The sequence below is a fragment of the Hemicordylus capensis genome, chromosome 1 (genome assembly GCF_027244095.1).
Source record: "Hemicordylus capensis ecotype Gifberg chromosome 1, rHemCap1.1.pri, whole genome shotgun sequence".
In the NCBI taxonomy this organism is placed as follows: Eukaryota; Metazoa; Chordata; class Lepidosauria; order Squamata; family Cordylidae; genus Hemicordylus; species Hemicordylus capensis.
The window spans coordinates 189,253,034-189,265,275 of NC_069657.1; the positions used below are offsets into that span (position 1 = coordinate 189,253,034).

Here is a 12,242-nt window from a genome sequence, read left to right on the forward strand (position 1 = left end):
ACACAAGAATATAGCCAAAGAAGAATCTTGCTGGATCAGGCCCAAGGTCTATCTTGTCCAATGTCCTGTTTCCCACAGTGACCTACCAGATGTCTCTGGGAAGCCCACAAGCAGGAAATAAAGGCATATCCCTAAGAATCCATCTTGGATTTTTGTTAACTATGAGAGCCAATCTGCAGCATTGATTCAGGAGCGGTTTGTAGCATGTACTGACAGGAAGCTGCTTCTGGCATAGATCTAGGCCTGTGTTCCTGCCTGCCTCTCTGTGGCTGTGAGCCACCCACTTTCTGGCTCGCTAGACTAGAGGCGAATCATTTCAAGGCATGTAGAAGCAATACCTTTGCACTCAAATGGTACAGACTTGGGGCTTGGCTTGTGGCATGCTTGCCCAAAAAAATTGCTACTGTTTAAAACTATGTGTGTTGTGTTCACCATTTGAAGTGCAGGCATATCTCTAAGCAATATAATGCAGAACTGAATCGTACTTGTTCATTACATATTATTATTTCTTGTTTACACAGTCAGACAGGTGTTATTGACTGGTTTATCCAGACATCAAGTCCTTCCAAGGACCTGGGATGGCTGAATTTTATTGTCAATTGTTATAGATATCGTCGCAGAATATAGGCTGTTCCCAGTAAAGCTGCTTTTTGTAATTGGCTGATGGTGATTTCTGTGGCCCCTATGGTGTTGAGGTGCTCTTCAAGGTCTTTTGGAACTGCACCCAGGGCACCAGTTACCACTGGGATTATTTTGGTCTTTTTCTGCCACAGCCTTTCAATTTCAATTTGTAGATCTTTGTATTTGGTGATTTTTTCTATTTCTTTTTCTTCTATTCTGCTATCCCCTGGTATTGATATGTTGATTATTTTGACTTGTTTTTCTTCCTTCTCGACTACAGTTATATCGGGTGTATTGTGTGGCAGATGTTTGTCTGTTTGTAGTCGGAAGTCCCATAATATTTTTACATCTTCATTTTCTACCACTTTTTCAATTTTATGGTCCCACCAATATTTGGCTACAGATAGCTTGTATTTTTTGCAGATGTTCCAGTGTATCATCCCTGCTACCTTTTCATGCCTTTGTTTGTAGTCAGTCTGTGCGATCTTTTTACAACAGCTGATTAGGTGGTCCACTGTTTCATCTGCTTCTTTACTTACAGCGGCACTTGCTGTTTGTTGTGGATTTTTCTACTTTTGCTCTTATTGCATTTGTTCTTAGTGTCTGTTCTTGCGCAGCCAGTATTAAACCCTCTGTTTCTTTCTTCAAGTAACCATTCTTAAGCCATTGCCAAGTCTTGGTGATGTCTGATTTTCCACTTATATTGTGCAAATATTGACCATGCAGGGGCTTCTTTTTCCATTTTTCTGCTCAGTTCTTGACTTGTTCTTGTTCTTACGATCCAGCGTCTCTAGCTTTGCTTGGGTCCAGTCTATTATTCCTGCAGTGTATCTGATAACAGGTATAGCCCAGGTGTTTATGGCTTGTATGGTGTTCCCACCATTGAGTTTGGACTTTAGGGTTTTTCTAACTCTCCTGATGTATTCACTTCCAATATTTATTTTAACTTCAGTGTGTGCGATGTTATCAGCCTGGAGAATGCCCAAGTATTTGTAGTGTTCTTTCTCTTCCAAGTTCTTGATCTTGCTTTCATTGGGCAGTTCTATTCCTTCTGTTTTTGTTATTTTTCCTCGTTTCATTATGAATGCAGAACACTTGTCTAGTCCAAACTCCATTGCTATATCGCTACTGAATATACGGACAGTGTTTAGCAGTGATTCGATTTCTGACTGGGACTTTCCATACAACTTCAGATCGTCCATGTACAGCAGATGGTTGATTCTACTTGATGTTTTAGATGTTTGGTATCCGAGGCCTGTTTTGTTTAGTATTTGTGAAAGTGGGTCATGGTGATTACAAACAACAGAGGGGATAGTGAGTCCCCTTGGAAAATGCCTCTTCTAATGCTAACCTGTCCAGGTATCTCGCCATTGATTGTTAACTGTGTACTCCACATGCTCATTGCTTTTTAAAATAAATATCTGAATGTTTTTGCTGACACCAGTTGTTTCTAAACATTTTAGTATCCATGTGTGAGGCAATGAATCGAAGGCTTTCTTGTAGTCAATCCATGCAACACTTAGATTGGTTTTTCTTTTTATTATTATTATTATTATTATTATTATTATTATTATTACATTTATATCCCGCTCTTCCTCCAATGAGCCCAGACCGGTGTACTACATACTTAAGTTTCTCTTTCACAACAACCCTGTGAAGTAGGCTAGGCTGAGAGAGAAGTGACTGGTCCAGAGTCACCCAGCTAGTATCATGGCTGAATGGGGATTTGAACTCGGGCCTCCCCGGTCCTAGTCCAGCACTCTAAGCACTACACCACACTGGCTCCACATGGCAACGTATGCAGTTGGCTTAATTACCCATCATGTTGCTAAACCAATCACTGTCTGTTCTCTCTCTCTCTCAGTCCGATAGCATTTTCTCCAAACCTGCTGCCTATTCTAGGCACTTGTCTGCAACAGAGAACATGTAGTTTTTGCTTTGGGAGTGTAAAATGATGGATATCCACAGCCTCCCTGGAGTGGAGGGAAATGACAGCCTCCCTTTCATAGGGTCATTTTCCTTGCCCTTTTAAAAAAATGGTTTAAAAAGCATCTTTAAAGGTTGCTTTGTGGTTGATGGAGCAGTGATCATTTTGCCATTTCACTGCTGAAAAAGGAACCCTGCTCTTTTCCTTTCGCAGCTCTTTGACAGAATCAAGTTATTCTGGATGCCAGCCAAACACCAGCCAGATTTCATCTACCTGAGGCACGTTCCTCTTCGAAAGGTCCACCTCTTCACAGTAATCCAGCTGAGCTGCCTTGTGCTACTATGGGTTATCAAGGTTTCAAGAGCGGCAATTGTGTTTCCTATGATGGTATGTAGTTTTGAAGACCATAATCCATTCTTACTAAGAAGCAAAATGATTATTAGCGAATATTGCATTGGGATAAAAATCAGGAGACTTCTGAAGGGAAGAAGATCATACAGCTTGGTGACATCTTTCTTCCTGCTTTGGGTTTCCTGTTGAGAAAACCCATCCCCCATTCCAATCCTACTCTCACAGGGCAGTTTCTTACATGATGGACCACTGGAAGCAGTTTAGTATGGAGGTAAATCCATGCCGTGGTCCTAACCTGTAACTCAGTTGCCATATGGAGAGTTTCACTGCCGGCATCACATGTCCCCAAGGACTTCCGTACACCAGCCATAACGTTAGAATTGACCTTTATGCATATTTGGTTCTAATATGCTAGATGTTGTTGATCGCTACACGATCCATGTGTAGAGCCTTCAGGGCTTCTGCAAGAAGAGCAGGCTTGACCCGCTCTCCCCACAGAAGATCCAGCACAAGCCCTGGGCAGCCAGATCAGCTGCCCACATGACTACCGGTTCTGTCATTGGGGGCCACCCAGTCCCGGCAAGTCCCAGCATGCCCTGCGCAAGTGCATGGGGCATGCTGGGGAGACTCCCGTGCTGGGAGGCTTATTATAGCCTCCCAGTCGGGGGTCTACTTGTGAGTCAGTGTGCCGCGGAGCTATGATGTGGCGACTCACGATTGGATAAATGGGGTTAGCTGAGCACTCGCTCTGCTAACCTTGTTTAAGCATTGGGGTACTTTCTGCGGTTTGCTGCCGCGAGCCGCACAGGAGGAAAGCGGGCTAGGCTCCCTTAGCCTGGTTTCCTTGTGGCCGTGAGAATTGTCTCATTGGCTCCATTATTTTTCTCTTGTTCCTGGTTCTTAGGTTACAGACCATCTTACATCTCCTCTCTGTCATGCACACAGACAAACAGACACTCACTTACTTCATTACCACTGAATGTAATATCCATGAATTTTGCAAAAAGTACCAAATTTCAGGATTAGACCTATGGACTTTGGTTTGTCCTTTTAAGAACAAATTTACCATTCATATCTGCCAACAATATCTTACTATATTATACCTGTTTCTGTCTAGGTCTTAGCATTGGTGTTTGTCAGAAAACTCATGGACTTATTTTTCACCAAACGTGAACTGAGCTGGCTGGATGATTTGATGCCAGAGAGCAAGAAAAAGAAACTAGAAGATGCTGAAAAGGAGGTAGGCCTGGGCTGGTTATTTCATTCTGTCTGTCTTTCTTTCCTTGTGTTTAGTTAAATTTTGGTTGAATTATATATAACAGAATTGTCTGTGTGAAGTAAGAAGAATTATCTGAATTAATTATCATCCTCGTTATTAGTGGGCAACATAATGACAACACTGTGTGTATGGAAGAAAGCTTTTCACATGCAAGGGGAGAGGGTGGATTTTTGCCAATCCCGCTTTCCCTCTGCTACCCATATGCCCCACCCCCTGCAAATATGCCTCTGTTAGTTGTGCCGTTGAGTCAGTGTCAACTCCTGGTGACCACAAAGCCATGTGGTTGTCTTTGGTAGAATACAGGAGGGGTTTACCATTGCCATCTCCTGTACAGTATGAGATGATGAGTTTCAGCATCTTCCTATACTGCTGCTGCTCGATATAGATGTTTCCCATAGTCTGGGAAACATACCAGTAGGGATTCGAACAGGCAACCTCTTGTTCCCTACTTCCCTTTTGCGCCATTAGGTGGCTTTTAAAAATATGCCTCGGAGGGTTGGGAAACCCCCTAGACATATTTTCAGGGTGCATCGGAGATGGCAGAGGGAGGAGGGGGTCAGCTAAAATCACGCCTTTGTGCCTGTGAAATGTTATCTTCCCCATATGCAAAGTTAATCAGTGTATTGCCTTTTATTATTGGCTGACATACAGAGCAAGGATGCAGAGCCCTCGGGGACATACTTTCAGGTGGCTCAGAGGGCTTCCTGGGGAAGGGGAGGGCATCCAAAATTGCCACTTCCCCACTGCCCCAGTGCTATTAGTTGGGAAGTTCTGGTAGGCTGCTCTCTCAGTGCAGTAGTGCATCCTTGCTCTTTATGTCAGCCCTTAACTCCACGAATGCATCAAAGTGTTCTGTGAAAACATGTGCTCAGTCCAGCAAGAGAGGCTGTCATGCAGAAACAGGCTGAGGCTGTTCTCACACACAGACAAAACCGGGATAACGAAGCCAAGCCCAGTCTTGCCTACACATAAGAACCACCAGGATCACGTCTCAGCGGAAAACTCAGCACACCAGCCACCAGCTAGTGCTCTCTTAGCCCCGTTTTTTAATTGTCTGCCAGCCATGGCTGCTTGCAGCTGGTGGAGACTGTGGGCTCCTGGCTGGCATCGGGGGAATCCCCATAATGCATTGCACACTCGTGGTGGGAGTTCCAGGGGCTGGGACAGTTGCTGGCAATCACATGGACGGGCGATCTGCCTGCCCAGGGAGAGAAGAGCGATCATCTGTGGGGAGGTAAGGGCAAGCAGCCTTCCTCCCCACTCTCCTGTGTGCCCTTTCTGACTGATCGTGAGAAAGGGCTCGCTGTCTCACACTCGGCTAATTTTCATCTGGGCACTTTTGAATCATCTGGTTTCATCTTTAGATGATATTTTTATGCGAGCAGGATGTGTGCCTGTATCTGGCACCATTATAGCTGTTTCATGTAACTGATGCTAGATCAGAGTTGTGATCTAAATTTTAGTCAGGGATCATGCTTTCTTAAAAAAGATGCAATTCAGCCATAGCTAGTCACCTGCTAGGATGTTAGTTTCATGAGTAATCTATGCATGTTAGAGTAGAGTGCAGGCCTGTATGTCAGGACTGAGCATGGCTCTCACTTCATTTAGGAAGTTGTGTGTGAGCTGAGCATAATCCCAAACCGCCTTGGGATTGTTTTAATGAAAGGCGGTATATAAACATAACAATAAATAAAATAAATAAATAAGCACCTACCAATGGCTACATGATTTGCTTGCCTTTAATTTTTGAAAGGGGAGGGGTCAATGAAATTATGGAAATTGGGCATATCTTGGCCACTCATGCACACACGTGACTTCCTAATGCATTCTGTCATAATGCAAAGTGATAAGTAAGATATAATATTACTGTGATGGTCACAGCACTGTTTTTGCTTTTTAACCCATTTCCTCCCTTATGCATCATTAGCTCCACCCCACCCCCCGCTTTGGACCTAAATGTGGATGGCGGGTGTGTGGGGGAGGGACCCCATAGGAATATATATATTTTCCTTTTTTGCATTTTTTATTTTCAGTTGCTGTCTTTTTGAGGGGTTATTTTTATATGTTTTGGCATTGCTAAATATTTGAGACTATTATTAAACCTGTTCAACTGTCAAAATCCTGGGAAGCTGTGAAATCTGGAAATGACAAAATTAAATAGGAAATAGAAATTCTGACATGGGACTCTGGAATTTAATTGGAAAGGCATCATTATGCTGGCTTCAAAAATAGAAATGGGCTTTGCATATGAATAGAAATGAAGTTGGCAAGACATCTGAAAAAAATACTTATTGGGTGGGATCAAGGTTTTCGTTCTATCAATTGCTCTTCGGTACAGGGATAAATCTCCTCTCTGTGTTGACCTTAAATGCCAAGGAAACAAGGTTTGGTCAGAGTTCTGCCTCAGGTTCATAATAGAATCCCAATAAGGCCATTAGACTTGCCACACACTTCCCTCAGGGCTGCTGTTGAAAGCATCATTCCTATGGTGACTTCACCATGTCCTTCATGGTAAGGTTTGGGGGCTCATTCTGTTTTAAGCCACCATTACCTGTCAGTGGCACCCAGAACTTGCAGTGAAGATCTAGCCTTCGTGGTAGTGATGACTTGGCTTCCCTCCCTCTCACCCTCCCTCCCTCTCACCCTCACACACCAGGCTTATGAGCTGCTTCATGGTGATGCTATTCGACATAACTGCAGTATGTCTCTTCCTCACCACTGTGCCCATGAAGTGGGAGGGGCTGTAGGTCAGTGGTGCAGCACATGCTCTATGTGCAAAAGCACCCAGTTCAATCCTTGGCACTGCCTCTTTAAAAAGGGACCAGGTAGGGGTTGCTGTGAAAGACCTCTGCACTGAGGCCCTAGAGAACTTCTGCCGGTAGGAGTAGACCATAGTGGGCTAGATGCACCAATGGCTTATGGCAGCTCATATAATACATTTAAAAAAAATTAACTTACATTGCTAAAAAGAAAATCTTCAACTTGCTGCATGAGAGACAGGACCGAGAACTAGTATGTGTTTCTGTTGTCTCAGTGATAAAGTGAGAGCCAGCGTGGTGTAGTGGTTAGAGTGCTGGACTAGGACCAGGGAGAGCTGAGTTCAAATCCCCATTCAGCCATGAAACTAGCTGGGTGACTCTGGGCCAGTCATTTCTCTCTCAGCCTAACCTACTTCATAGAGTTATTGTGAAAGAGAAACTCAAGTATGTAGTACACCGCTCTGGGCTCCTTGGAGGAAGAGCGGGATAGAAATGTAGTAGTAGTAGTAGTAGTAGTAATAATAATAATAAAACGGGTTCAAAACATAGATCAAAAACTGCCCGTGACCAGTCTTAAAGTCCTATGTCTATCCACTTGGAACAGCCTAATACATACAATCCTGCACAACAATCCATTGTGCTTTAACCTTCATGTGGAGTAGCTTCCTTCAGCTGTAGCCATTTAATAACCATAAGAGCAACAACATAGCTGGAAAAGTACAATCTACCCAGAAGTTCTCCTGTATAAACCGCCTTGACAATGAATGGGATCTGCTTAAGAGCACAGCTCTCAGGTGGCTTGGGTCCCCAGCACCACTCCTATTTGTTTGTTCTTTCATCATAAGGGCTATTTTCCACCGTGAAAACTAGCTTTTATGGAAGAATTGCCATTTAAATACAGCTCCCAAATTTTTGGCACCTGCTGTTTCACTTTAAAAGGAGTTGTGAACAGGAAAGGGCAATGAAATGACATGTTATTAAAAACCAACATGAAAAGTGTGCGTGTTTTTAGTAAATGAAGTGAAGAAATGCTGTTTCCCCCCCATTTGGTGATCTGATCTTCAATTTGTATGAAAACAGTTACAACAAGGACTTGGTTGCTCATATCTACATTCTTTCATCCTAGGAGGAACAAAGTATGTTAGCAATGGAAGATGAAGGAGCTGTCCAGTTGCCACTAGAAGGGCACTACAGGTAAATTTCAGAGAGCTAGTTTTGTTTGCTAGTTTTGCAGAATGTTCTGAGGTTGGAAAGTTTCACTTCGAAACGGGTCATTTCGAGCATCCAAGCTCAGATCAGAACACCCCTAAAAAGTGGGGTCCATTCCAAGCTCGGAACGGAACAAAGCATTCCGAGGGGGAACGTTCCAACCCCGTTCCAAGGGACATTTTGGAATCCAATATGGCACTCAGAATGGGGTTGGACCATTCTGACCAACCAAGGATGTTCCATTGAAGCACACCCCAAGTTATGTCCCCTGATAAGAGTCCAGTTCAAAAAATCTCTGTGATTTAGTGCAGCTGGTACAACTTTGTTCATTGAACAAGTACAGCGTTAGTCAACATGTCAGCCAGTGTTTTGGGAAAATCCAGGCACTAAATACAAACAAATAAAACGGGGGGCGGGTGGTAGTCTTCAAGACATTTAGGTCCTGATCTCCAATATACAACACTACATTCACCACTCACAGTGGCTTCCCCAGTACTTTAATGGCAGAAGAAATGTTTCTCTTGGAAAGAGGTGTACAGTATATGTGTAAATGGCCTGAAATGAACAGGGAAATTTTCTTGTACAGAAGCTCTGAATATACACCAGCCCAAAATACACGCAGAACTTTGGAACAAGTGCTTGATCAGCCAAGAGCTGCTTGTGGCTTTCTAGGTTAATAAGTAAACCTAATTATAGACTTTTAAGATATATCTATTTTAAATAAGATCAATGTATTTCTTTCAGTCTATAGATTCTACATGACTGCAGATAACAAAGCTTGACTCTGTGTCGTGGGGGTGTGTTTGTGTGTGAGGGGCTATAGTAGGGGCAGGAAACCTTGGCTCTCCAGCTGTTGCTAAACTACTACAACACACACTGGTGGTGAGGCCTGTCATTGACCAGGCAAAGTCATTTTTGCATAGATTGCATTTATAAGAAAGTTCAAGAAATTAAGTATATGTAGTAGAATTTTTTAAAACATTAATATACTTGCCAAAGGGAAGTAAAATAACAGTTTGAAATTTGTAGGATTTCAACCAAATATGAATCATGACCATATATGGTACATTGTAATAATAGTAAATTTGAATCTGAGAAAGATTTTCTGCTTTTCTTGGGCATGATGTCATTTTTGGAATTACTGATCTGATTATGAAGTTAGAAATCTGTTGAGAACAATAAAATATGATGATTATATTCAGAATTATTTAAAAATACAAAAAAAATGTTTTCCTGAGCATATTCCAGTGTAAAAAGTAGTGCATTCAATTAATTTAAGTGGCAGGAGTGTTCATCCAAATTTGGTATCTGTAGGTAATCTGGAAGGCATTCAGAATTCCTTGAAGAAATTACAAAAAAAATTCCCCAAGTATGATCCAGTGTAAAAAGTAGTGTGTCCAGTTAATTTCAGTGCCAGGATTGTGTATGCAAAATTTGGTATACGTAGATCATTGGGAAGTATGGCTTTATTTTGCACAAACACATTCTTTGAAATATATAATAGATGTTTTGTGTACTCATAATATTGCGTATGGAGGCCGGCCTCATTAAGATTGAATCTCGCGCCTGGCTTTTGATTATTTATTTTTGGTTAAGAGTCCACCTATGTTCGGTGGGCCTAATTCCTCAGTTTCTAGCGATAAATCCACAACCACAGTGGTGCACTGTAGTTAGCAAAAAGCTTGCTACCCTAGGAACAGACCCTGAACAGCTGCTGGAGTTAGACTTGGTAAATGCCAAAAGAATAGTGAGACAGCTTTTGACAGAGACTGAATTACAAAATAGCTGGGCTTCTTTAACAGAATTCTACAAAGGAGTAAGAACTAGATGGGATCTTTTACCAGCGAATTATTTGTCCCATATTACACTCAGCAAATTTCAGTGTGCATTTACAAGGGCGAGAACAAATTCTTTTCCCTCTGCACTGTTAGCCGGGAAATACAGTGGTATTCCCTTGGAAGAACGCTACTGCAGATGCGGCAGTGGAGAAACAGAATCTATTGAGCATATTCTATTATCCTGTAAAATACATAGGCAATCGAGGGAACACTTAATTTTACCCTTGGTCTATAAACAGATGGATCAATCTGCTGATCAGCTTGTTAAATTTCTACTTTCTGATGAGGATGTTTTAATTTTTAACTCCGTAGCTAAATTTTGCTATATTGCTTATAAGATGTATAATAGAGTTTCTTATAAATTTGTTTCACCTTTTGCATGTATGGATTGTTTGGTCTAGGACCGTAAATAACACTTGACTTGACTTGACTTGTACTCGTATTTTTTCTAGAGATGATCCATCTGTAATTAATATTTCTGACGAAATGTCAAAAACAGCTGTCTGGAAGACACTCTTGATATCATCAGAAAATACCAAGGATAAGGAGTCCAGCTTTCCTTCTAAAAGGTTTTTAAAAATTAACTTAATCGTGTGTGTGTGTGTGTGTGTGTGTGTGTGTGTGTGTGTGTATGCATACACCATATAAATAACTATTTTATTATGATCACCAGTGTTTGTGGTGTTATTATTATTATTATTATTATTATTATTATTATTATTATTGCTAGTACACAGTCTTGCATTAATGATGTTATAGAACTGGTCTGTAAGTGTTTGCTTCTCAAGGTTGTCAGACAGCACAAAACCCCTGCCCTTATGAGGGATCTGCTGGATTGTTGCTCGTCACACCCACTTTTGTTGCTCATCATCACACATTTTTTTTAAGGTTAACAAGGCCCGTGGAAATAGGAAGGGGAGTGGGAGCCACAGGGATGCAGATTGTATATATATGAGAAGTTATCTCCTCGTATTAGCTGGATATGATCCTTATCTGTTCTGTTTCAGTTTGATAGGTCAGAAGATGAGTTACCCTATACAGCTCACACTGGTTATAACAAGATTTAAGTGTCACACTTACATTCCTGCCACTCCCCTTCAAAATAAATGTCTGACCACTCAGAAGCGATGGCAACCGGTAAGGGCAGATCGGGGGGACAGTAAATGAGCCTGAGGTGAAGTTCATTCTCTCTCCTCTCATCTGGTCCTGGCTACCTCATTCTCCTTTGCTGGGCCGGGCTGTGGCATTGACCACTTGTTGATGGTCTGGTCAGATGCCCAGTTTCCCAACCCAGAAAATGACCAGCACGCCAGGGGCTGACGTGGCTGGGGAGAGCAAGGCAGACAGGACTGAGCAAGAGGCGTGAGAATGAGCCTCCCCTGAGGCTTGTTTACTGCCCCTCCAATCCACCTGTATTGGCTGAAACTGCTCAGAAGTACTATTTAGAAGAACCCAACAAAAATGCAGGACATGATCCATCCCCATGTAAGTGCATCTGACTGCACACAGGATTGTCAAAGAGTTTGATTAAGACTTGTTCTCCCCTTCTCATGATAGCCTGGTTCCAAGTAACTTGAGCCTGGGTGAAAAGACAATCTGAATGAGATGATGTTCATGACATTTTTGCTCCCAGCAATGGCTGTGATAACCACTGTGGGACAGAGAGAACAGGGCTCTGTTGAGCCAGCGCCAGTCCTTCCATGTGCAGGCAGTTGTGTCCATCTGGGTTGGGTCATGTATTAAATATAACTGTACAAGTGGAGGGCTGGTTTTCATTGGGATGTCTCTGTCTGTTACCTTTCACTGAGCATATCTGCAGTAGAATGTTTAACAGCTGTTTCTGCCAATTGCCATTCATTCTGAATTAACATTATTTTCTACTTAATTGTTCCATTGTCACATTTCTGCCATAAGCTCCCCTTCCTAATTTCTCTAGAAGCTGATTCCCCAAAGGTAAGACCCTGTCCCCAAACCTCTGACTTGATTGCTTTCCCCACTACTAAATGGTGTATTTTGGAAACCAGCTAACATACTATGTGTAAATTTTGGGGAGACAAAATTTTAATAGAATTTTTTGGAAAAACATCTTGGGGTTGAGTTACACATACAGATTGGTTCTTCTGAGATCTTATGAAAAGCATGGACACATCCATTTTCTAAATGTAATTTGGCCAGAAATTTACAACAAAGCAATACTGCTGAGATGTCAAATGAACCAGGGAAATGTACTAGCTGTAATCACAGTACTTAACAGCAAT

General features: G+C 42.1%; 1 protein-coding gene across 6 annotated transcripts in view; it reads left to right on the top strand.

Annotated features, from left to right (window-relative positions):
- SLC4A10 (solute carrier family 4 member 10) overlaps nt 1-12,242 on the top strand; it is a 287,150-nt gene that overhangs the window by 265,245 nt on the left and 9,663 nt on the right. For 5 of the 6 annotated variants that reach the window (XM_053261350.1, XM_053261339.1, XM_053261367.1 and 2 more), the window contains 4 exons: nt 2,762-2,935; nt 4,017-4,139; nt 8,064-8,131; nt 10,437-10,553. In XM_053261350.1, coding sequence (XP_053117325.1) covers nt 2,762-2,935; nt 4,017-4,139; nt 8,064-8,131; nt 10,437-10,553 — 482 coding nt within the window. Of the gene's footprint in view, nt 1-2,761; nt 2,936-4,016; nt 4,140-8,063; nt 8,132-10,436; nt 10,554-11,898; nt 11,938-12,242 lie in introns of all 6 variants that reach the window. The other variant, XM_053261358.1, reaches the window with a different exon arrangement.